The sequence below is a fragment of the Seriola lalandi genome, unplaced genomic scaffold, assembly GCF_002814215.2.
Source record: "Seriola lalandi dorsalis isolate HSWRI2012SDOR001 ecotype SW California unplaced genomic scaffold, Sedor1 jcf7180002054256, whole genome shotgun sequence".
NCBI classification, from domain to species: domain Eukaryota; kingdom Metazoa; phylum Chordata; class Actinopteri; order Carangiformes; family Carangidae; genus Seriola; species Seriola lalandi.
In genome coordinates this window covers 84,413-107,865 of record NW_019524809.1, presented here as the reverse complement: position 1 = coordinate 107,865, position 23,453 = coordinate 84,413, and the positions used below count along the sequence as shown (strand labels likewise).

General features: G+C 40.7%; 1 protein-coding gene across 1 annotated transcript; it reads left to right on the top strand.

Annotated features, from left to right (window-relative positions):
- The first annotated feature begins 672 nt into the window (after nucleotides 1-672).
- On the top strand, nucleotides 673-20,368 carry hyou1 (hypoxia up-regulated 1). The gene is made up of 24 exons (XM_023404779.2): nucleotides 673-859; nucleotides 2,062-2,137; nucleotides 2,294-2,387; nucleotides 2,581-2,659; nucleotides 2,819-2,973; nucleotides 3,248-3,324; nucleotides 3,429-3,610; nucleotides 4,448-4,563; nucleotides 8,875-9,061; nucleotides 9,252-9,386; nucleotides 10,477-10,559; nucleotides 10,753-10,885; nucleotides 11,117-11,301; nucleotides 11,512-11,650; nucleotides 12,126-12,183; nucleotides 13,418-13,494; nucleotides 13,722-13,880; nucleotides 14,049-14,215; nucleotides 14,310-14,397; nucleotides 15,273-15,529; nucleotides 16,075-16,159; nucleotides 16,581-16,842; nucleotides 16,955-17,062; nucleotides 18,788-20,368. The coding sequence occupies exons 2-24, from the start codon at nucleotides 2,068-2,070 to the stop codon at nucleotides 18,835-18,837; spliced, it is 2,946 nt and encodes a 981-aa protein (XP_023260547.1). The 5' UTR covers nucleotides 673-859; nucleotides 2,062-2,067; the 3' UTR covers nucleotides 18,838-20,368.
- Nucleotides 20,369-23,453: the final 3,085 nt, after the last annotated feature.

Here is a 23,453-nt window from a genome sequence, read left to right as displayed (position 1 = left end):
AGTTGCAGCTCACTCATAATAAAGTGAGCAAATGAACAATTAACTAAGTTAATTCATTTTAAGCAGGCATGTGGTTTGCTCAGACTTTACCTGGAAATGCCGTCATTATAGTTACCGCCTACTATCTGGACGTGGACCAATTGGATGTAGCCAGAAATCGTTTTTCGACGCCACTCACCCACGTGGACCAATCACGGAGCAGTGCGTGGAGCGAAGTGGGCGGGTTCTGGGTTGGAGGGTTATCGCTTGCTGTTGCACCGGTCGTAAAGACAGCCATAGTTAATTACCGGAAGCAGGGGGGTCTTCCTTTCAAAATAATTTGAGATGACTACATTTTTCATCCAAGACAGCAGGCGTGTACTTGTGTGTGCAAGATAGTGCCATAACTTTCCCTTAATAGTGTTTGTGAACATTTTGGGATGCAATAAAGTTATAAAACTTTAATTTGAGACTGTAATTTACAGCAATCTGTGATATATAAACGCATTATATTGTTACTCCGATCCCTATTCTCGTCTGATCTCTATTTTCAATTTGCTATCCGGTCAAAAATAACTGTTGAAGTCAGTGTGTTAGTCTACCGGGTTGTTTTGTTCTTAAGCGCTAACCGGATACAGTATATCCGGTTGTAGCTAGCTTGATGGCAGTTTTGTTTCCAGCAGCGGCTTGAGTGGATCCAATGAGGTGACGCCGCGTTCCGGGCCCGACCGCTGAAAGCAAGCCGGTGATAAGGGGAACCAAAAAAAACTACCAAGTGTGACAACAAAGAGGCTCTGAATCAAGTCAAATCCAGGAAACTGCTCTGAGAAGCCGCTGACACTGTTAGTAGCCCCTTCACACTTTGATTGCCAGCGGAAAGGTAAGTTCATGCTATAGCATTGTGTCTGTCATGCTTTCCTATTGATGGTTGTCTGACAGTGAGCTAGCTAACAGGAGGTGTCAACTTATTTCAGTGCTGTTTCCTCCAGTGTAACAGTGCTAGCTTGTTAATTGGAAAAGTCCACAGATGGCACACATTGTCCAGTTGTCTATGAATTGAAGGGTTACTGGTAAACTGTGTCACGCTAAACTATAACTGTTGTATCTAACTTGGCTATTTGATAACATACATACAGCAACTTATCATTTGACCAGTTCATATAAGTGATTTCCAGAAGCTAAAGGTCTCATGCTTTTTTAAAATCAGGAGGGTTTGAGCTGTGCATCCATTTTGCATTCATGCGTCATTGCCTCACCGGGGGCTGGAAGTTTCTATGTAGATTGTCTGCTGTTCTCTCCTTTTAACGTGAAACACAAACAGTGTTGTGATTTCTGATGTACTCTGTCTGAATGTTAAGCTCCGGTTCCTGTTTACATTTACACTATGTTTAAAAACAATCAAACAAACAAAAAACATAGCCTATACCTCCCTTGAGTGCAGAGTTTGTTCCCTTGTAAATGTCAAAGCTTTAGCAACATCTAAGCTTGACAGTGGCATTAATGCCACGTGTTTGGATCTGTGCACACCTATGTGGGTGGGACCAGGTGCATTAGATGCTTGGCATGTCCCTGGGCAAAGGCCATAATAATACCTGGCAATGGCACTCGTGAATTAATCACAGCCTCATTAGCACCAAAGAGCCACGAGGAAACATTAAGAGTGACTGGACATTTATCAGAATACTGAGTATGATGCAACTGTCCCCGTTTCTAGTTGTGGTGAACGCTCTGAAGAGATCAAGCTCGGGTTTAGAAACAAATAGAACAGGTTTGACTTTTCAGGTGGGAGGTCATCTTGTTCCTCAAGTTGCACCTGCCACGCAGTGAGTGAGAAAGACCACTGGATACAAAGCTGCTGCACAGGTGTATATCCAAGGTTAAAGGATAGACTTAAAAAAAAAAAAATGTTTGGTGTTAAAATGGTGTTTGATGAAGGACCTGCAAATGAAATATCAAATTTAAGATTTTTTTTAGTTTTTTTTTTTTTTTTTTTTTTTTTTTTTTAAGTAAGGACATTCTGTGAACATTCATTCAGTTGATTATATTATTTAAACATAATGTTTCATGTGTTCATCTTTCTAGCTCACCATGGGGAGGAGGAAGCTGCTGCTGGCTGCTCTTTTCTGCTTGGTTCTGGCAATGTTGCCTCATCACACAGGTAATGTGATCCACCTACTTATGGAGACGCATAACTTACATGAAGCACTGATTATAGTGGTGAGCAGTGCAATGCTGGTGAACACATACAGTTACTATAGATCAGTTGTGTCTCAGGATCCTCTGCCTCACCAGCTTCATGTCTTTGTGTTCACAGTGACTGTAGCTGTCATGTCGGTCGACCTGGGCAGTGAGTGGATGAAAATGGCGATAGTGAAACCTGGTGTGCCAATGGAGATTGTTCTCAACAAGTGAGTGTAACTGAGTGTTTGTCTTCTTCATGGTGCAGTGAGTGTACACACCTGGTTTGGATATTGGAGGAAGTATAACTGAGGGAAATGGCCAAATTAATATTAATATATTAATATGTAATATAATATTAATTAATACAGTGTGAAATTACATTTCAGATTTGAATACGATGTCTGTTGTCTTTTTCTTCAGGGAATCGAGGAGGAAAACACCCACAGTTGTATGTCTTAAAGAAAATGAAAGACTTTTTGGAGACAATGCACTAGGAGTGGTATGACTTCTATTTAAATATTATTTTAATACTAAATTGCGCTTAATGTGATGAATATCATTTTCTCAGTCAATGTATACTTTAAACGGTCAAATCACCTCAAAGTAATACAGATCTTTTCCTTGTATGTTATTAATGGTCATATTGTTTACATTTCAGTCTGTGAAGAACCCCAGAACTGTTTATAGACATCTCCAAAGCATCCTGGGCAAAAAGCTGAATAACCCCCAAGTGGCTCTCTACCAGAAACGTTTTCCTGAGCACCAGCTGCAGGAGGACCCAGTGAGAGGCACGGTTTACTTTAAAAACTCAGAGTGAGTCTTTTTTATTTGTCCCCTACTTCACATTTTAGTTTCTCATCATACAATAAATACATACATGAAATCTTTTATCCATTCATTTGTCATATTCAGTCTTAAACATGATTCCCCTGACATCGCAAGTCACAGGGTCGATTTGTTCATTATTTAGGTGCTACATGCTATATACATTAATATGCTATCGGGCAAAGACTGACAAGTTAGACAAAAACACAGCACTGGTCTAGACAGAGGCGTCTAACCTGGCTCTCTGCTCTTTTTCTTCCAGAGAAATGCAGTACACACCTGAGGAGCTCCTTGGGATGATGCTCAATTATTCTCGTGTGCTGGCTCAGGACTTTGCAGGTCAGTTGGCTCAAGGACAAAGATGTATCATTGAGTGACCATTTTTTTTTAAAATGTCAAGCATATTCATTTCTTTTTTTCATCCTAATCTCTCCAATTCCCAGAACAACCAATCAAAGATGCAGTGATCACCATCCCAGCCTTTTTCAACCAGGCAGAGCGCAGGGCAGTCCTGCAGGCTGCACAGATGGCAGGTCTAAAGGTTCTTCAGCTCATCAATGACAACACAGCTGTGGCCTTGAACTACGGGGTCTTCAGGAGGAAAGATATTGATAACACAGCTAAGGTGCACTTGGCATTACTCCTAAATACTTAAGAATCTGTTTGGTTATATTCTATTGTCAACAATTGACTAGTCTATTTTGTAGTCAACAAATCCCACGTGCAGACCCAAACTAACAATGAATGTATCCTACTCATAAGTATTATGTTTGTATTCAAAGTCTGGTGTAGCATCTTCTTCCTCTGAGCCTCAGAACACCATTGTTTCCAGAAACAGTTAAAATCACATAATTGAGCCACACTGTTGCTCTGGGTGACATGTTCCTTCATCACCAACATACTGTTGTTAATTTTGACTCAGTCCCAAACACACCATCATGCTGCCCAAAATACTCAACAGAGCACCAAATATGTGTTAATCCACCGCTGAAAATAGTCCCTGAATAAATGCGCCATTTCCTTCTCTTTGAGTAAAGTTTGATTTAAAAACAGTGACCAGCTTTTGTAGCAGATAACTGAGCCTTTTTTTTTAATTAAACAAAATATGTGTGAGGCTTTTTTAAATTTTTTATTTATTTATTTATTTTTTAAAGATTTACATCTTGAGTTGGAACTAATGGGCTTGGAGCTCAAACAAAGTCACAAAGTGTTGAGAGACAGATTAACAAATTGTTGGTTTTGGTCTTTTCAAGGGATTTGTTGACAATAACAAAAATGTAGATTAATGCCAGCTTTACCCTTAATTATACTTTATAGTCATTTACTGGAGTAACCGATAAGAGGCTGTTATTCAACGTTGTTCTCACTGTGAAAAACAGCTTCATGTTTAGAGCTGTCTGTAACTGTAAGACAACAAACTTAACTACAGAACTGCTAAACATCTGATCTTGTTCCCTTTCAGAATGTGATGTTTTATGATATGGGCTCAGGCAGCACCACCGCGACCATCGTCACTTATCAAACAGTCAAAACCAAGGAGTCTGGCACCCAGCCCCAGTTACAGATCCGAGGTGTTGGGTGAGTCCACTGATCCTTGAAGTGAGAATGTTTCAGCAAAGTATTTGTTCTGTGTGATGGTACACATTGGCAGCCTCTCACTGTCGGGCCTGTTGTCTCCAAGGTTTTGAAATATATAAAAACTGATGTGAAGATAAACAATGCGGCAGTTTTAGACGTATTTCAAAGACTATTCTGTTAATAAATACATACAAAAATTATATGATGAAATAAATAGTCATATCAGTAAATAGTGTAAAATATATACATGAACTAGCAAACTGGTAAATAATTTAGTAAACTTTTTAAAATTTGTAGGAGTTAATTTTTTTTTTTTTTAATTTTTCGTATAGACATTTTAATTAAAAATGCCCTTTTTTTCTAAAGTTTATACTTATTTCGTAAATTCATGACAGTGGAGTTGTTGCTGCTGGCTCATTCCTTGGACAGCTCATGTCTCCATCCTCTTAGCGGGCTAGACAACTGACATCAAAATGTGTGAACCACGGTTGACTACAACACAAATGCAGAGCTAAATCCAAATCAACCAACTAGAGGCTGCTGTAAATAATCATTAATAATCATTGTGCAGCTGCTGAATCGGCTACCTAGCTGGTTAGTCCAGAATTATCTTGGCAGCATTTTGGTTGCAAAGCTGCTCCTTGAACTGTAGACCTTTTTTATACAGCATGTGGAAATGTTGCACCTGTATTCTGCCTCACTGTTTTGTGTAAAAGGTACAAACACGGAATGGAGGGGGCATTGTTGTTCCCCTTTTATGCCACCAGTTGAGGTAGTCAGTCAAAATTATGTCTGTGTCTATAGCTGTCATGTTAGGACAGACACCCAATCCTCGTCACCCTGCTGAATCTGCAATACCAGCATGTACATATGATACACGACTGTCAATTTCAAAGCCCTCCTAGAAAATTTAGATCTCACTGAGCATGCCAATGAGCCCACACACACAAGGCTGTGGCATTGTTAATGTCTTGGTGACTGGTATCACTGTGTCTGATCACCTCTGTGCATGTTTCGACACATGCCTGCCAGTAAAAAAAAAACCCCAAAAAACCAACCAAAAGTTGCAGTTCGCAAGCGATTTTATAGACACTGTAGCGCAACTTAAATTCTCAGAGTTAGCAAGCCACTCCAATATAATTGGTACAAATGATTCATTAAATGAGATGGTTTATTCCTTTAACAACAACTTGGTCTACATCCTAAAGCTTGTGGCCTCGGTGAAGGTGAAAAAGAAATATTGCAGCAAACTATCACCTTGGATAACAAACTCGATTCATAATTAAAGAGATCATGTAGAGCTGAGAGAGAGAGAGCCGAGAGAAAATCACAGAAATCTCAACTAGTAATCTATTACAATATTTACAAGAATCAAAAAATGTCTCTTCTGTAAAATTAAGACTGGGGAATATTTTACAGTTATTAAAACTAAATTCATTATTTTTGAAATGTAATGCCATTATAAAGTAATGTTTCATAATAATAGAGTTTTAATAACTCATAATGCAGGGTTTTTAATGCTGCGATTATATTTTCATTGTCTCTCCAGCCACTGCGGGTCAAAGCCACTCACTCTATGCTTTTCAGAACATCTGGGAAGGTGAATAACAACTGATGTTAAAATCATGTAAACGTCGGCTTTGATACACTCGTTAATACACTCCTAAAGACTTGGTACTCTCGCCTTGACTCCTCTCTTGCGCTCTGATCCTTCCACTTGTGGCTGAGAAGTACACACTTCTACTTTCAGTCCTGACACATTAACTGTATCTCGTCAGTAACATGAATTAACTTTTTTTCCCATATTAGAAGAACTAATGATGTCTGCACTGTTTCACCTGTCCTCGCGATTCTCCTCCTCGCGAACTCTCTTTTTAAAATAATGTGTGATGTGAGACATTTCTGCAAAAAAAAACATACACAATGGGATGTAACGTTAATTTAGGGAAACTTTTCAAGAAGCTGGGTGTGCTTGGATGTAAAAGAGATAATATTCATCTGTAGGGTTGCCACCTGAACAATGGCGGAAACTGGTTTAGTTTTACTTGATATTACATTATTCACAGCGCTTTGAGGACATAACATGAATGAAAATACGGGACAAATTACCTCCCGTATTGATTCAAATCCTCCGAGTACCGAGAAAACAAGTAGTAGAAATTTGTCGGGAGACAGAGGCGGCACGAAATTTGACTGAGGCGACGGCCTCCCAATTCTCTGTGCAGGAAAAACCCTGATAATGTATTGGTTCTTACTTTCATAGCATTTTTCATCCATATGATAATCAGTTTCATAATGTATTATTTATATAATACATTATGTATTTATATTTACATAAATAAAAGAGTGGAAAGAACAAGGAGAAGTTCCAGGAACAGTCAGAGCAGCAGGGGTCAGAGGTCAGGTTTGAGTGCTGCAGGTTTGCTGACATGACTTGAAAACACGAGTTGACTTTTCTGAACCTTGTGCTTTCTAAAGGTATTCACTGTGTCTGGAGCGTTCATCAAAATGAAATCCCCTTATACTGAGTATTATTGTCAGTATCTGTACAGGATTTTATCTGTGATACAAACAGATACATGTCAAATTGGAAAACTCTAACCAGCGCTAGTTTCTGCCTCACAAACCTGCTTTGTGTTGGTCATAAACGGTTTCATTCTGGTTTCAGGAGACACTGAACACACTTTTCAAATTTAAAAACATTCTGTTTTAAAGCTCTGTTATGCTTCACTCAGGCCTCCACCCACATCCTCGTCATCTTCACTGTGTCAGCTAATGCAGGAATCAGGAGGTTGCTAGCCTGTGAGTCAGTCATAGTAACATCCTCCAGCAGATAATACTAGCTTAAAGCCTCAATGTGAGAGAAGCAGTAGACCAGAAGCATTCACATATTGATTGACAGCCATTTGCTCCCACCCCTGACTTTGGCCCTCTCTGATTGGTTAAAACGTTGGGAGGGAATACCTCTGCCCTGCTGCCAGGCAGTTCAGTGATTGACAGAAGCCCCTGACAGCACCTCATTAAGATCTGTTTTAGAGGATATTCAACGGAAAAAAGTTAGACTGACCCATTATGAGATTCTCTGGGAGATTCTTTCCGATGACTGGGAGTCATGGACCATATATCATATTAAGATTCCAGCATGCTGCTTTTTCTGTATCGGCTCTCCTCATCCTCCCTGAAACTCACAACAGGAAGATGCACATGTCGACATATCGATTTCCAGCTGGAGTGAAGTCAGTGAGCTGACAGAAGAAGAAGCAGATAGGTAGCCTCCCACGTCTTTCGCTGGCATCAACATATTAGTTAGAGCCTTATCTGTACTGTAGACCAGTCTTATTTGGCTTTAGTGTCTTGACTATGCTCGTTTGGTTTAGTTGTACAACATGAAATATTTTTTTCAATGTTTAAAAAAAAGCAATCGCGCAACCAAAACATGATGCACTCAGACTCTTCAAAGTCTTTTTGTCCTGCCAAAGCCGAGAGCAAAAGAACCATTAGTCTGAAGAAGATAAGATTTAAAAATATCAAATTAAGGTCAATCTGGTAGAAATGCTTAATATGTATAATTTTTGTATGTAGGTTTATTTTCCTATAAAAGTTGACAGTCTTTTTATTTCTAATCATCTCTGTGAGTCTAAAGCTCCAGTGATGGTGTAGTGTAAAATCATCTGAGGGAAGTGATCCCCTGATCTGAAAATATGATATTTATTGCTTGTCACTATGTGGACAGATCAGTGATTCCAATGAAAAGTTATCCAGCTACCCCCACCCCACCCACACACACACACACACACACACACACACACACACACACACACACACACATTAATCTGTGGGGAGCGTGGCCAGACATTGCTACATCTTTGCTGATCTTTTTTTCATGAATTGTTCAGTATGTACAATTTGCTAAGATAAACAAAAGTCTCACATCTTCTCTGACCGGGTCCTCTTAATATGCAGTAAGAGCTGGTGTGGTAATGTAATCCCTGCAGCGCACCAGGTTTTGTTTGGCTTTTCTTGATAGGTGAGTGCTGTAATGTTTCATCCTGTCTGAGCCATCAAAGCTCTCAAAGTATCCACATCAGATATCCACAGATAAGGATTAGAGATGCTTCATGTGGGTGTGTTTATCCTTTAGTGTCTTTGATTAGAAAGGCCAGTGAATGCTTCCAGCTCTTGATTGTCAGCTGATTTAGAAAAAAAAAAGAAGAAGACAGAACCACATTTTAAACCACCTGTATCACTCCTCAGAAATACTTCCTAAGCGTCCATGCAAACTGAGGTGTGCTTCTCTTGCTCCGGCTCTAGGTTTGACCGAGGGTTGGGGGGTTTTGAGATGGACCTCAGACTCCGGGACCACCTGGCCAAACTGTTCAACGAGCAGAAGAAGAGCAAGAAAGATGTTAGGGAGAACCACAGAGCCATGGCCAAACTCCTCAAAGAGGCTCAGAGGCTCAAGACGGTGCTCAGTGCAAATGTGGACTTCATGGCCCAGGTGGGTGCAGTGATGTGAACCTTCAGCTGAAGACAAGACTGATTTTAAATCTTAAATTCATTGTTTCAAAGCCTCAGAAATGTTGCACTTTGTTGGAATTTCTATGAGAAATCATATCATACCATATGTTCTCAGTACCATTACAGTGAAAACACTTTTTTTTTTTTTTTTTTTTTTTTTTTTTTTGCAGGTGGAAGGTTTGATGGATGACATTGATTTCAAAGCCAAGGTGACCAGGACAGCGTTTGAAGAGTTGTGTGCTGATCTCTTTGAAAGAGTTCCTCACCCGGTGCAAGATGCCCTCGCTGCTGCAGAGATGAAGCTGGTCGGTATTCTCTGGTCGTCTTGGTCGTCTCACTTGACAGAATAAGATGAAACTTTAATGACCCCTGTGTGCAGATTTGGCTGCTTGTCGCTGTAGACATAGGAAATAGATTAGACTAGAAGAAGAAGAAAGAACGTAATATCTACTAGACTATAGGTTCCTATATAGTAATGATATGCTGTTGTTTTTCAGTCCACCATTTATTGAAGTTATGACCTTTATTACAACAGTTTTGAACATTGTCACCTGGTGGAAGTTTTAAATTATATATATATATTATATTTTATATATTCTGCCGCATTGAAAAATCCAGAATTTCTGAATATGCAAAATTAGTTCATTTCAAAAGAGTAACTGTTGGACACAAGCAGTTGTCTGCAACAACTGACTTCCAGACTAGCTGTGAAATCATAAAACACACAGGTACGTTCAGGTGTGAGACTGAAAACAGCTGTTTAGTGTCAAACTGCATTAAGCACAATGAAAATCAAACATCATGGGAACAATAAGTGAAGCACATTTGTTTGTGTGACGGGGGAATTTAAAATCTTTAATAGCTGCAAAACTTTTTCTTTTTTATCATGGGCCTGAATCACTTAGAAGTTTTAAAGATATAAGTCAGGAAATAGGAGCAGTTAGAGTCGTCACTCTGCTGCCCGTTACTTCATTTGAAATACTATGGATTGAGATTGTGCCTACTGGGCCTTTATTCTTATTTGTTGTTGTTACTGACTTGTTTATTTTCCTTTTGATTAATTAAACAGAATGGTCATGAAAAAATACATAGAAAATGTTAAAATATGACAAAACTGTGAAGTGACGGATTGGAAAACAAATGGCCATTATTAGTAGAAGTGGGCTTTTTGATTATCTGTGTCTTTAAATACAAATCATCAGCTGAACACATTTCACCCACTGAAGTGAAAAATGTTTCAAAAGCCATATTCATGATAGCAAATTGAGGTCATTTTCCATTTGAAGGTGGAGACTGATGAAGTGCTATTGTCGGGCAAAATCATTTTTGTAAGTGTCAATTAGTATTCATCTGTAACACTGCTGTGATGCTGAGTTCTTATCCTTCTGCCAACAGGATGAAATAGAGCAGGTGATTTTAGTAGGTGGTGCCACTCGTGTCCCCAAAGTCCAAGAAGTGCTACTCAAAGCTGTGGAGAAGTAAGTGTAAATACAGAGATGCTGCTCTGATTTGAATAACTTTCACTTTTGATGCAAATACAAATAAAGAATAACATTCTTCCACAACTTTGATTCCACATTACTTTGTCACTGACTTGGAGAAAATTGAGCTTTAGTTCTGCAGTTGTGGTTGGATCGAGAAGCAGCTGTAATTGTGTGTTTTTCCTTGCAGAGAGGAGCTGGGGAAGAACATCAATGCAGATGAGGCAGCAGCAATGGGTGCCGTGTACCAGGCTGCTGCCCTCAGCAAGGCCTTCAAGGTCAAACCTTTCCTGGTCCGAGATGCAGCTGTCTTCCCCATTCAGGTCAGTGCAGGTTGTTCGCTGCTGATTCATGCTGCTGGAGATGAATTTAAATGACATCACTTTAGAAAATCATAGATGAAAGTTTTGTCTTTGCTCATAGATGGACTATATTAATCCCTCATGTGTACACTGTTATGAAGGATATTTGTGCAGTACTAAAATCAATGCATTGTTTGCTGTTGCAAAATTATATAAAAATGAACGCTGACCACATGTAATATATTCCATCAGGTGGAGTTTACCCGAGAGACGGAGGAGGAGGGGGTCAAAACCTTGAAACACAACAAGCGTATCCTCTTCCAGAGGATGGCGCCCTACCCCCAGCGCAAGGTCATCACATTCAACCGTTACAGTGATGATTTTGCTTTCGACATCAACTACGGCGACCTCAGCTTCCTGAGTCAGGAGGATCTCAGGTTGGATGGCTGCTTCTTTTCCTCCTTGAGCTCTTGAGAAAGTGTTTTTCAGAACAAAAATGTAGTCAGTTCAACTGTGTTTATGACATTTCTGTTAAGGTTGAATGTGTGATCCTTCCCAGTTGTCGCTTTGACCCACATTCCCTCGTGATTTAAATATATTTGAATGTAAGACCTGTTTTCCCTTTCCCTGTTGGTCGTGTTTTGTAGTGTGTTTGGCTCTCTGAACCTGACCACAGTTAAACTGTCTGGAGTGGGCAGCAGCTTTCAGAAACACACAGACGCAGAGTCAAAAGGCATCAAAGCCCATTTCAACATGGATGAAAGTGGAGTGCTCCTGCTGGATCGGGTCAGTTCCACTTTTCCATTGATGCAGCTTTTTTATTGAACACTCGCAGTCAAACCGGTGAAAGTGTCAGAGTGGCTAAACAACAGCACATCTCCTCTGTTTGATGTTAGTTGCCTCAGCTGTAAAATGAAAGACATTGTATGAGGATAATGGGTTAAATTCCTTTCTGTTATGTAAGACATACTGGTTGACACTTTGAGTGGGTCTCTCCTGGTTGCCATGGAGGTCAGTGATGCTTATTCAACCAAAGCCAAAAAAAACTGACTCCATGTAAATGTGCTTTACTCAGAGGAGATTAATAACAGTGAAAACCAAACATCTGAGGATTTATGAATCAAATAATAACATGCACAACTTCCATGGCAAACATTTCAAACAAACTGTTTATTGTTTTATTAAATTCCTTGAATAATCACAGAATCAAAATGTTTTCATTTGTACCAATCAATCAAATACTCTTAATTTTCATTCACAGGTGGAGTCTGTCTTTGAGACAATCGTGGAGGAGATAGAAGAGGAGTCAACATTGACTAGTAGGTTTTGCAAACACACATTTATAAGCTTAGCCCAGTGTGAGAAGAGTGGCACTTCAGGCTTTTTTTATTTATTTTTTTTGTGGAGGCGACTGTGTGGTGTTTTTCTGACTTTGAAATTTGCTTTGTCCATCTGTGTGATATTGGGTTCCCAGTCCAGAGCGCACTGTGCACAGGTGGGAGGAGAGAGAGCAAACGGGTAGTTCACTAAGGGAGTTATTTGTTAGTAAGTTTTTGCTATTGTTACATAGCTAACGTTAGCAATCAACTGCTGTAATCTTACCAGTCTAGAGGAAATGTTGAAAATTTAGCATCAAACTTTATTCCTTTCCTCGCCAAGAGCTGTCTCCAGTGGGTGGAAAGCAATGCCAATTTTAACTCTTGTTTCTATGACGTCTTTTTCCTCTACTGAAGATGGCACGCTAACCAGTTTTCTAATAGCAACTCACTGTGGTCTCCAATCTGCCCTGAATACGCAGCGCTGCTCAGAGGACGTATTATAACCTCCTGTCTTGTTAACGTGACAAAGGTCTGAAGTTCTTGTTGAATGACAAACACCACGACCCGCTGCACTCAGCGGCAGAGAAAACTTACAAATAGTCCATTTTTTAAATGAGGCAGTGCAAAGCGAGGTTTTGGTATTTTGTTGGAAATTAGATCTTAGACGTGGTTCTGAAACATCTGTTTGTGACACGAAGTCACTCTGTCAACAATAGAAAACTAAATACATTGGAGAAAATGCTAAACAATTATTGAATAATAGTTAAACTGAAAACTGTTTTTTAAATTAGTATAAAATAATGTGTATATATTAATAATGTGTTTAAAGCAGGAATGTTGTTATGGCTTTCTGCATTGATCTGTTAAGTGATTCCTATAGTGTCAGTCGTCTACAGCTGATTTATAGTGAAATTCTTCTCTCTTTCAGTTCATTAAGCCCCTGCAGCCATCTGACGGCTGCAGGGCACATATGTTGATAAATCTACAGCCTCTGATTTCAGCATCAAGAGTGCTGTGTAATTACACACGGTGCCATTACCTCGATTAAATTAAATCACCTGAAAACTGAAACCATACACACTTATAGTCTCCTTGTTCATGTGGGAGACATGAGAGTACTGGGCTTATTAATCTTGTTGTCTTCCTGCTGATTCATGCCACACTAAAACCTGTTATAGTATAAATGACTTATCATTACATAACTGAGCCGACACTTGTTGCATCTGTTTTTCAGAACTGGGTAACACAATTTCCACCTTGTTTGGAGGAGGATCCTCAGAACCTGCCCCAAATGTAACTGAACCTGTCCAGGTAATTGCAGCTGTATTCCTGGAACAACACAGTGTCCCAATGAATTAATATGTTTTTAAGAAAATACAGTAAAGCCAGTATGAACTCCAGATTTTACATTCGGGATACATTGCCTTGTCTCCATACCATGGCTGTTTATTAACAGTTTTACAACTAACTGTCTGTGGCATTGCTCGCACATGGCCTGAGACTGTAGCCAACATTGTTCCCTGATTTGTCATGTCCAGGATGAGGAGGAAGTGCCTCCAGAGTCAGGAAAGGACGACAAGGACGAGGCCCAAAAGGATGAGGCTGCCAAGGAGAAGCAGGACAATTCAGAGAAAAGTGCAAGTGAAGAGAAAAACCAGGAGAAGACAGAGGAGTCAGGCAGCAAGACTGATGCCAAAGTAAGATTTGTCACACGTAATCTCTCTGAGAAACACTCGCAGAGCTCACATACATCGTCTGTCTGTGATTCAAAATTTTGCACAGAATTTGGTGAATTTGAAAATCTATGTATGAATGAGACAAGTGTCTATTTGGTATTGAAAGTAATGATATCCCTGCTGTTGAAGGAGGAAAATGATGGAGAGAAAGCTGGAAGTGTGGAGGCAGATAAGGATTTGGAGAAGAAGGCAAAACCTCAGAAAAAGACCAAGATTTCTGAAGACATCACAGTGGAACTTGTCATCAATGACATCGCTGATCCCACCGCAGATGATGTCACTTCCTCTCAAAAAAAGTGAAGCAGCAATTTTCATTTCTTTTCAGCTTTTGTGTTGTTTTTTTGATTATCCGTTGTGATCACTAAAACTTTGGGCTTTGTATCTTTTCAGGCTGCAGGATTTGACAGACAGAGACCTGGCCAAACACGAGAGGGAAAAGACACTTAACAGTCTGGAGGCTTTTATCTTTGAGACACAGGTAAGCAACAGAAGCTTTTTTTTTTTTTTTAGAATTTTTTTTATCTGACCTTGTTTTTAAATAAGGACATTGGATTTGCTGTTGACACTTAGAGGGCATAAAAGCCAACATTATTCCTAGATATTAAATCATTTAACACAGTGGTCCCCAACCACTGGGTCGTGTACCGGACCACGGCATATTCACTACCGGGCCACAGAGAAGGACAAATTAATTAAATTTTGTTTTTAACCGGTAAAATACTACAGTTGCCTATTTAGGGCTGCCGTGGTTAGTTGTCATGTGGCCGGTCACTATTGACCACCATATGTTTATTTTCTATTTATCATTTATGGTCGCACTGCTTCTCTGTCCTCTACTCTCTGAGTGAGGTGGGGCTGCACTCAGTACACACACACACACACACACACACACACACACACACACACAGAGCAAACAGCCGAACAGAGAGGCTGCGCTGGACATAGAACCAGGTGAAGTAAAGATAACTGAAGATTGCTGCAGTTGAGGACAACTATCAATGAACTTTACTGTAAGTGCCATAAAAGGTAAAAGGCCAATAAGAACTTTATCAAACAACAAGCAACAAACAGAAAAGAGATATTTTCATCTATTTGTCTGCTGTCTCACGGTATCTTTTGCACAACAACATCACACTGGTTAAGCTAGTCGCGAATTGATATAGCCTTGTAATAATAGCGAATTATTACGGCAACTGGTCCGTGATAAATTTTGTCCTCCTGAAAACACTCCATGGTGTAAAAAAAGGTTGGGGACTGCTCATTTAACGTAAAGGTGCAACCAAAAAATAACATGTCACCAATGCCCCCTCCCAAAAACACACAATACTTTACTTCACAATATGATTTCTCCAGGACAAGCTGTACCAGGACGATTACCAGCTGGTGGTGTCGGAGGAGGAGAAGGAGCAGATCTCTGCTAAGCTGACAGAGACATCGGAGTGGATGGATGAGGATGGTTACACAGCCAGTACCAAGCAGCTGAGAGAGAAGCTGTCTCAGTTGAAGAGCCTGTGCAAGGACATGTTTTTCAGGGTGGAGGAGAGACGCAAGTGGCCGGACCGCCTGGCCGCTCTGGAGAGCATGCTCAACACCTCCAGCTTCTTTCTAAGGTGAGTGTGAAGAAGCTGGAGATGTGAGGACTTGGTGTGTATGTCCACATTAAGCAAGTTCAATTTGTGGATATGCCAAACTAAGACACTGAGCTTTAAAACTGGGGCTGTGTGTTAGTTCAGTTCAGGAGGGCTTTCTATCACCTCTAACTTTTTCTGAGATCCATCATTTTAAATATCAGAATAGACTAACACAGAGCAGAGCTGCTGTCATGAGCTTGGATTTATGTTGATTTTTACAGAGTAACTGGCCGTGTGTGTGTGTTTGTGTGTGTGTGTGTGTGTGTAGCTGCCCACTCACAGTTGACTGTGTGGTAATAAAGTTATTTGTCCAGCTTTCTCTCTCATTTCAAATGTCGATAAAGCTGATGCTGTAGCCGTTCAAGTATTGAACACATTTCACTGTGGACAGAGGTCTCTACATAAATGACCAAGAAATGCTGCATGGATTCAAGTCTTTCTCACAAAAACAATTTAAAACTTTAAGCAGCCTAACACGATGTAGCATAATAGTATTGTAGTAATAGTTTTTTTTTCTTTTACAGGAGTGCCAAACTGATTCCAGAAGATGACCAGATCTTCACTGAGGTTGAGCTGAATATGTTGGAAAAAGTCATCAATGAAACAACGGTAGGTCGTGTTAGCATTAATGCTGTCACACTGTCTTCACACTACTGAGCGCTACTGGACAAGTGTCACCGAGTTCATTTGGTTTCCTGAAAGTTACGATGTTCTTAGTCTTACAACTCAGTAACAGATTGAAAAATAGAAATTAAATCAGCACAGGGTGAGAGATCCTGACTTCTGGTCTTTTAGTATGGGTTAAATTCTGAAAATGCTGGATCCCAGATTTTCCGTAACGCAACTCGATGGCATCTTTCTTTAGACCCTCTTTGCCTGGTAAATACACACTTCTCTCAAACCTCATGTACCCAGATCTTAGAAGCTGAGATAACCCTGATGACATCATGAGACTGTTTTTACAGGCTGGTTAGCTCTGCTTGTATCTAGTAAACTGATCCTCGTGTTTTCGAATCTCTGTCTGCTCCAGATGTGGAAGAATGAGACATTGGCAGAGCAGGAGAAACGCTCTCCAAAAGAACGGCCAATCCTACTGTCCAAAGACATCGAGTCCAAGCTGGCTCTGCTGGATCGCGAGGTCAACTACTTGCTGAACAAGGCCAAGTTTGCCAAGCCAAAGGCTAAAGCCAAAGCCAAGAACAGCACCAGCTCAGATAAAAGCAGCAAGGCCAACAGCACTGCTGAGGAGAAAGTTATCCTTCCCACAGAGGAGAGCACAGACACAAAGAGTGGTGAGTCGAACAACATGACACACGCATGGCAATTATTCTTCCACTGTGAACATGAGAAAAGAATCGGAGCTATAATAGGAAAATAACAAGCACCTTTTTCATTCAAACACAGAAAGCCCAGAGGAGGTGCAGCCGGGCGATGCCCCGCCCACCGAGGAGAGCACTGGTCACATAAACTCAGACAGCCAATCGCAGCCCACAGAAGAAACGACAACCACAGGTCGGTCTACCACACCTGTTGCCGATAATGCCGGAGAACTTTAGGGGACGGTAAAATAATTGGAACACATTCAATGTGGTCTAGTGCAACACTAAACTACAGGCTCAGAAATCACCACTGAGCTGAATGAACTCCCCACTGACACACACACACACACACACACACACACACACACACACACACTGTCAACACAAATGGACCATTGTATCACTGCAGAGTAATAATAGAAGTCCAAGTCCTGAGGCCTGTACTACAAAGCAAGTTCAACATACCCAGGATAACTTTTACTTATCTGGGCTAACTGAACCTAACATTGACCATCCTGGATAGCCTGTACTACAGAGCTGGTTATCAACTGGCTGAGTTAACAGAGTTGTTAATTACAAGCAACATCATCAGAACCACGTATAATGTACGTCATATGATATGAGAAGAAATGCTGATACTTCCTGCAGTTATTGTCTCATGTTTTTCTGTGCTGCAGTGATGGAAGAAGAATAAAAGCATCATCACTGTCAGAAATCCTGTCAGGTTAAAGAATCTTTGTTCAATTAAAATGGAACTGTAATAGTTATGATATATTTATTTAGTGTGACAAACCCTCCATGCAAGCTCTGTTTTACAACCAGAGTGGACACATGCAAGGTGTGGAACAGCAAAATGTTTCCCCTGATTTATAAAAATGTCTACTGCTCGTTATTATTTATCACTTAATTGTAGTCTTGTCAGTCAGTCTTTTGTTCCCTTCGGGATCCTGTAGGAATGATGACTCAGTTTTTCCAGCTATCTTATTTGTCAGTAGTTTGGCTGTTGACAGGTTTTGATCTGATCCCCTGAAGTTAACCTGTGCCAGAGCATGTTAAGAGTTCAGTGTAAGTTACCACGGTGATTTATCCCGGTAACAAGTGAACCACTGTTGTAGGAGTGAAAACCCAGGGTTAAACCAGAAGTTACTTCGATAACCATAAATCCTACTTCGTAGTAGTTCTTCATTCATTGTATAGAGTGTGCCAACACAAATATCTCTATTTTGGTCACATGATTTGTAATTAACTCCAGCTGCTGCTGCAATAAGCTTTAAAAGCCTTACACCTCTCGCTGATCGTGTTCTGAGCAAGCCTGTGGACGTCACAATGTGTTTTTGGTCATGCACAAACTATGTTGATTTGTACAGCAACTTTGGAGATGTGTACATGGATTTTAGTTAGTTTGTAAAGTTAGTTTGTAATCATTGTAGAAAGTGAAATTTGATCAGGTCCAAATAATAACATTTTAACAAAAACTAAACTATCATGAAACTGGCCAGAATGTGATGGTGTGTTTCTGTGGTGATACCTGTTAAAAAGTAATGAATCCTGCATAATAATGTAATGTCATTTATTAAAAGGTTGCATTACAGTCTCGTCTCATCCAAAGGAGCATTTCTTTTACATTCTTGCAAGTTACTAGATCATTTGGTTTCACTGGGTTAAGAAGGCAGCAGTCTGCTACTTGCTGTGACATCATAGGAGTATTTGAACATGATGAGACGACAAACCAGGTCTGCGTCTTTCCCTCTTACTCTCAGCTAAGGCTTTTTCAAGCGTCGGTAAACGTGTGCTCGAGTTACTCGGCGCTTGTAGTCGGAGAACTAGAAAGTATATGCTTTTCTGTCCTAATGAACAGATGTGATGTTATGTCACATACATTCACTTCATTTTTTTCCGTCTCTGTCCTCATTTGCAGGACCTGTGGAGAAGGCCCAACCTGAAAACCGAATAGAGGATGAATTATAACAGCTGGAACTGGGGGAAAAAAAATCACTCTATTTATTGACAGTGTATAAATGTTCAAGTTCATTCTCGCTCTGTTTTTTTTTTTTTCCATTTGGGTTTTCTTTTCTCTTTCTTTTTGTTTTATTTTGTTTATGGTGCCCCGTTTGTTGAACTGCTGGAAGCTAAATGGAAAAGGATAGGAGACCACTCACCTTGCTCCCCCTCTGTCTCCTGTGCCGTTCATCTCTTCTGTCTTTTAATGGAGAAAGAACCAAAATAACCCTCTCGATCCAACAAATGATCTGATTGACGCCGATACAGAAGGAGGTGTAAGCTGTGCATGGCCATATTGAAATAACTATAGACATTTGACAAGGGTGAGTGCTGTTATACTCATCATTCAACTTGTCATTCATAATTTTTTCATTTCCTGCTTTGTCCTCTGCCCTGTATCCTCAACCATGGTGTGTAGTTGTGAAGTTAGTATTTGTCGCAACACCTGCCCTCCCTTTTACTCACATTTCATGGGAACTGAGTAAGTGCACTGGAAACTTCAGGAGGAATCTCCATTGATAGATGATAGATGATAGATTGATAGATTTTTTTTTTTTTTTTCAACCTCTAATGTTTAATATGCCATATACATTGTAGGGAAATTTGTTGAAAAAGTGGAAGCAAATCTCATGTACAGTTTATTTAAAACTGTATTGTGACTAGAGTCAGTTGGTAAGAATCTTTAATCTGGTGACTCCTGACTATAAATCTGTCCTCACAGTTATTGCTGGGGCAGCATGATACACTAATGGAAGTTGTACTATAATTAGTGACTGGATAACTCAAAATCATTGTGTCAAATCAGATTAAATTCTACTAAAAACAAGTCAGCCACAAGAAGGATAGGATAATATACATGACCAGAAATGCTGAAGCTGGATCTACTTGGTTGATAACACAACTACTGAAGATGTGTCCTTCAGTGATGTCACTTACATTTCTATTTTTTTTAGTTTGCTCTCTTGATGGAAGTTGTTTTCTGGTGAACGTCCAATATTACACAGTCCCAGAAGTTCATACTCCCCACCAGCATTTAGAGTTTTCTTTTACTTCCTGACTGAACAGAATCATGCTTACCTCAAAAAAGAAGCACATGCTTGGGTCCATAATGTAGCCATTAGTGTCTGTGACTGACTGCTCAGGTTCTCCCGTGCAGACTGAGAACTAGTTATAAAACTGAATTGCCCAATAGCTATACATATATGCTAAACATCACAGAAGAGGTGGTGTGTTAGCGTTGTCACCGTTCTTGACCTCGACATGCCCTGTGGTGCCGACTCTTGCTGAGATGTTGGCTCCATTTTTTTCCCCCATCAGAACAGGAAGGGGTTATGGACTCTGGATTAGAAGGGTGGGTGAGTTTTGTGCTACTGTGTTTGCAGCACTCTGGATTATTTGAAGGTGGAACGGAAAAATACAAACAAAGCCAAGAAAGGAAGACACAAAAAAATGTTGTGTTTCTAAACTGTTAATAAAAAATCCTTTTTTTTGTTTTTAAGTTGTCATTTTGTTAATATGCTTACATTTTTACTTTGGGGTTGTTGTTTCATTGAAGCACACAACTCAGGGTCAGCATTTGTGCCTGCACACATCTGTCCTGTTGAAGTGCTGTTGAGCAAAAATACTGCTGTTCTTTAGACATGCACTGCACTCAGAAAGTCTTCAGTCCCATTCACACAGTTTAAATTCTTTTTTTTCCCTCATCAATCTTCACTCAATAACACAAATTTACATAAGTATTCAGACACTTCGCTATAACTTATTTCTCTTGATCATCTCTGAAATGTTTCTACACATTGATTGGAGTCCACCTGTGGCAAATTCAGCTGATTGGACATGATTTGGAAAGACACACACCTCACTCTATATAAGGTCTCACAGCTGACGATGCACATCAGAGCCAAAAACCAAACCATGAGGAGGAAGGAGCTGCCTACAGAAATAAATAGCTAGAAGGCTGTATTGATGGTTCCCAAGAGCACAGTGGCCTCCATCATTCTTAAATGTAAGACATTTGGAACAACCAGAGCTCTTCCTAGAGCTGGCCACCCGGACTAGGAAGGGCCTTGGTAACAGAGGTGACCAAGAACCTGATGGGCACTGGCTGAGCTCCAAAGAGTCTGTGTGGAGATGGATGAACTTGAAGAAGGATAACCATCACTGCAGCACTCCACTGATCTGGGCTTTATGGCAGAGTGGCCAGACAGAAGTGTCTCCTGAGTGACAGTTGCAAAAAAAAAAAAAAGCACCTAAAGGATTTTTAGTGTTTAGCGTCAGTTCTAAGCATCATGTCCGGAGGAAACTGGGTGCTGCTCCGTGAAGCACCGTGGTGGCGGCATCAGGGTGTGGGAGTGTTTTTCAGCAGCAAGGATAGAGGGAGACTGGTCACAGTTGAGGAAAAAACAGAGCAGAGTACAGAGATATCGTTAATGAGAACCTGGGCCAGAGCACAGGGCATCTCTGGAGACCTGAAACTGGCTACAGTACCCATCCAGCCTGACAGGGCCTGAGAGGATGAAAGAAAAGAGAAGTGAGAGAGACGAAAGTCCCCAAATCCAAGTCTGCCAAGCTTGTTGCATCATAACCAAGAAGACTTGAGGATGAAGGGTCTGAATACTTATGTCAATGTGATATTTCAGTTTTTGATTAATAAATTTGCAAAAATGAGGGGGGGGGGGCATGTTTTCTCTTTGTTATAATGGGTTATTTAGTGTGCAGAAAAAAATGCAGATTTATCCAATTAAAATAGGAGGGGGCTGAAGCTATTGTTCCATCACAGGGAAAATGCAATCCAGTGACCTGCAGTCCTGTCAGAGAATGAGGCCTAATGTCATCTTGTGTCCAATAATCAGCTAAGGTCCACTTTTCACTCACTTTGCCATGAACAAGCAGCAGTGGAGTATGGAGAAGGTTGATGAACTAATGAGAAACAGCTGTGATGAACTGCCTCACACACCTTGGCGGCTCTGGATTGGCAGACAGACGCTGTGCTTTTTAAATTGATTATGGACAGGTGTGCGAGGAGGCGGTGAAGAAAGACAATCGGGGGAACGAGGACGCGGGGCTGGAGACAAGGTTGGAGTATCGGACGGAGGCTGCTCGATCGGTACGGTCTGCTGCAGGAACACGGGCCGACAGAGCGAGGGTTCGGTCCAGGACGAGGTACCAGACGAACCACTGCGGGACGAGCCAGACAGAAGTGAATAGACTTGGTTCATCGCCCACTACACGTGATCCAGCAGAGCTGCAGGGCCAAGCAGAGGAGCCGCCGGCCACATCTTTCGTCTGACGCTTATCTGGTAGTAACTCATCATCCAATTTGTTTACCAAGTTTTGGTAGACAGCGAACTACCAAGATTTTGGTAGTCAAATGGGTTTGTATTCATACCACTTCACTATTCATACCTTTTCATCTCCCTTTGTAACTGATGCCGAGGCACCTTTTCCTTGCTATTTCGTGGTTTGATCACTTGGTAGCTTCTGCAGTACTTTGTTGACCCAGCTCTTCATTACTTTACCAGTCAAGTCCCCTGCTTCTAAAGGATATACCGACAGCTTCCATGGTTGTACAAAACCAATGACTGTAAACTTTTATATCAAGATGCAAATGGGCAATCAGTGCCTCTTTGCCTAAATCCTGGTAGATGTGTGGTAGGACTGCTTGGTGTGTGCAGGTAGAAACAATGCTGGGGAGACAGAACGATTTTGTGGGTCGATCAGAAATCTAATGAGGTTTCTTGTTTACTCAGATGTAAAGAAGTTGTGCTGATTGGTCCTATCTAATATATGCTCTGCAGCCTCGTGTAGAAAAGGTAGGCCATAGGTTACTGTTTTGTTTGATTAAACGTAGGCCTATCACTAATAAGATAAAATGATTTAACCCTTTAGAAAATTCAGCCTTTGTCTTTCCCTCCAGTTTGAGCCCCGGATTTAGCGTGGTAAAAAAATATTTTGGTATGGTAGGATGGTTATTCCCTTTTGAGGTATTTTTGCCGTTCGTGTATGTGTTAATGATTTTCACCATGTTTTCCTGAAGTGCCAGACTGCTGCTTTGTCTGGCCCCCTTGCTTTGCTTGCCTGTGCCAATTCATCTACATGGTCTGGCCTCACTTGCTTTGCTTTGTTGGAGCCAGTGCGCCCATATTGCCTGGTTTCACTGGCCTATCCCCTAAGGGTGACTAAACCATAGTTTTTGTGAACCCGAACCAACCGAAATTCACGCTTTATTTTGTTTCATTTACTTTCAGGCAGCAGGATGAGCTGTGGGGAGTATGTGTGGGCTCCACCTTGCATGCAGTGTGGTAAGCTTAGTGGTGGTGGTCATTTGCGTGTCTTGTAGATTTGTTTCTGCTTGCAGTGAGTTGCAGTGTTAGCGAGCACCAGGTGATCACGTTGTGGTCTCTATTGGGGTATTCGACAGAATCTCCCCACAGTGAGTACGTTGTCTGATTTATTGTGACTCATAAATACCACCTTTAACCCATACTGGAGTCTGTAACTTTTTAGCTGTTACTGTTTTAGCTATTTATTAGATTTGTTGAATAAAACTTTTTCTGGACTTAACCTTGTTCTCTTTTGCTCTC

What these genes read in the sequence shown, in the direction of transcription:
- hyou1 (XM_023404779.2), top strand. Translation starts at nt 2,068, where the DNA reads ATGGGGAGGAGGAAGCTGCTGCTGGCTGCTCTTTTCTGCTTGGTTCTG. An exon ending in ATGTGGACTTCATGGCCCAG is followed by an intron (nt 9,062 to 9,251) that starts GTGGGTGCAGTG and finishes TTTTTTTTGCAG; the next exon opens with GTGGAAGGTTTGATGGATGA. An exon ending in AGAAGAAACGACAACCACAG is followed by an intron (nt 17,063 to 18,787) that starts GTCGGTCTACCA and finishes CCTCATTTGCAG; the next exon opens with GACCTGTGGAGAAGGCCCAA.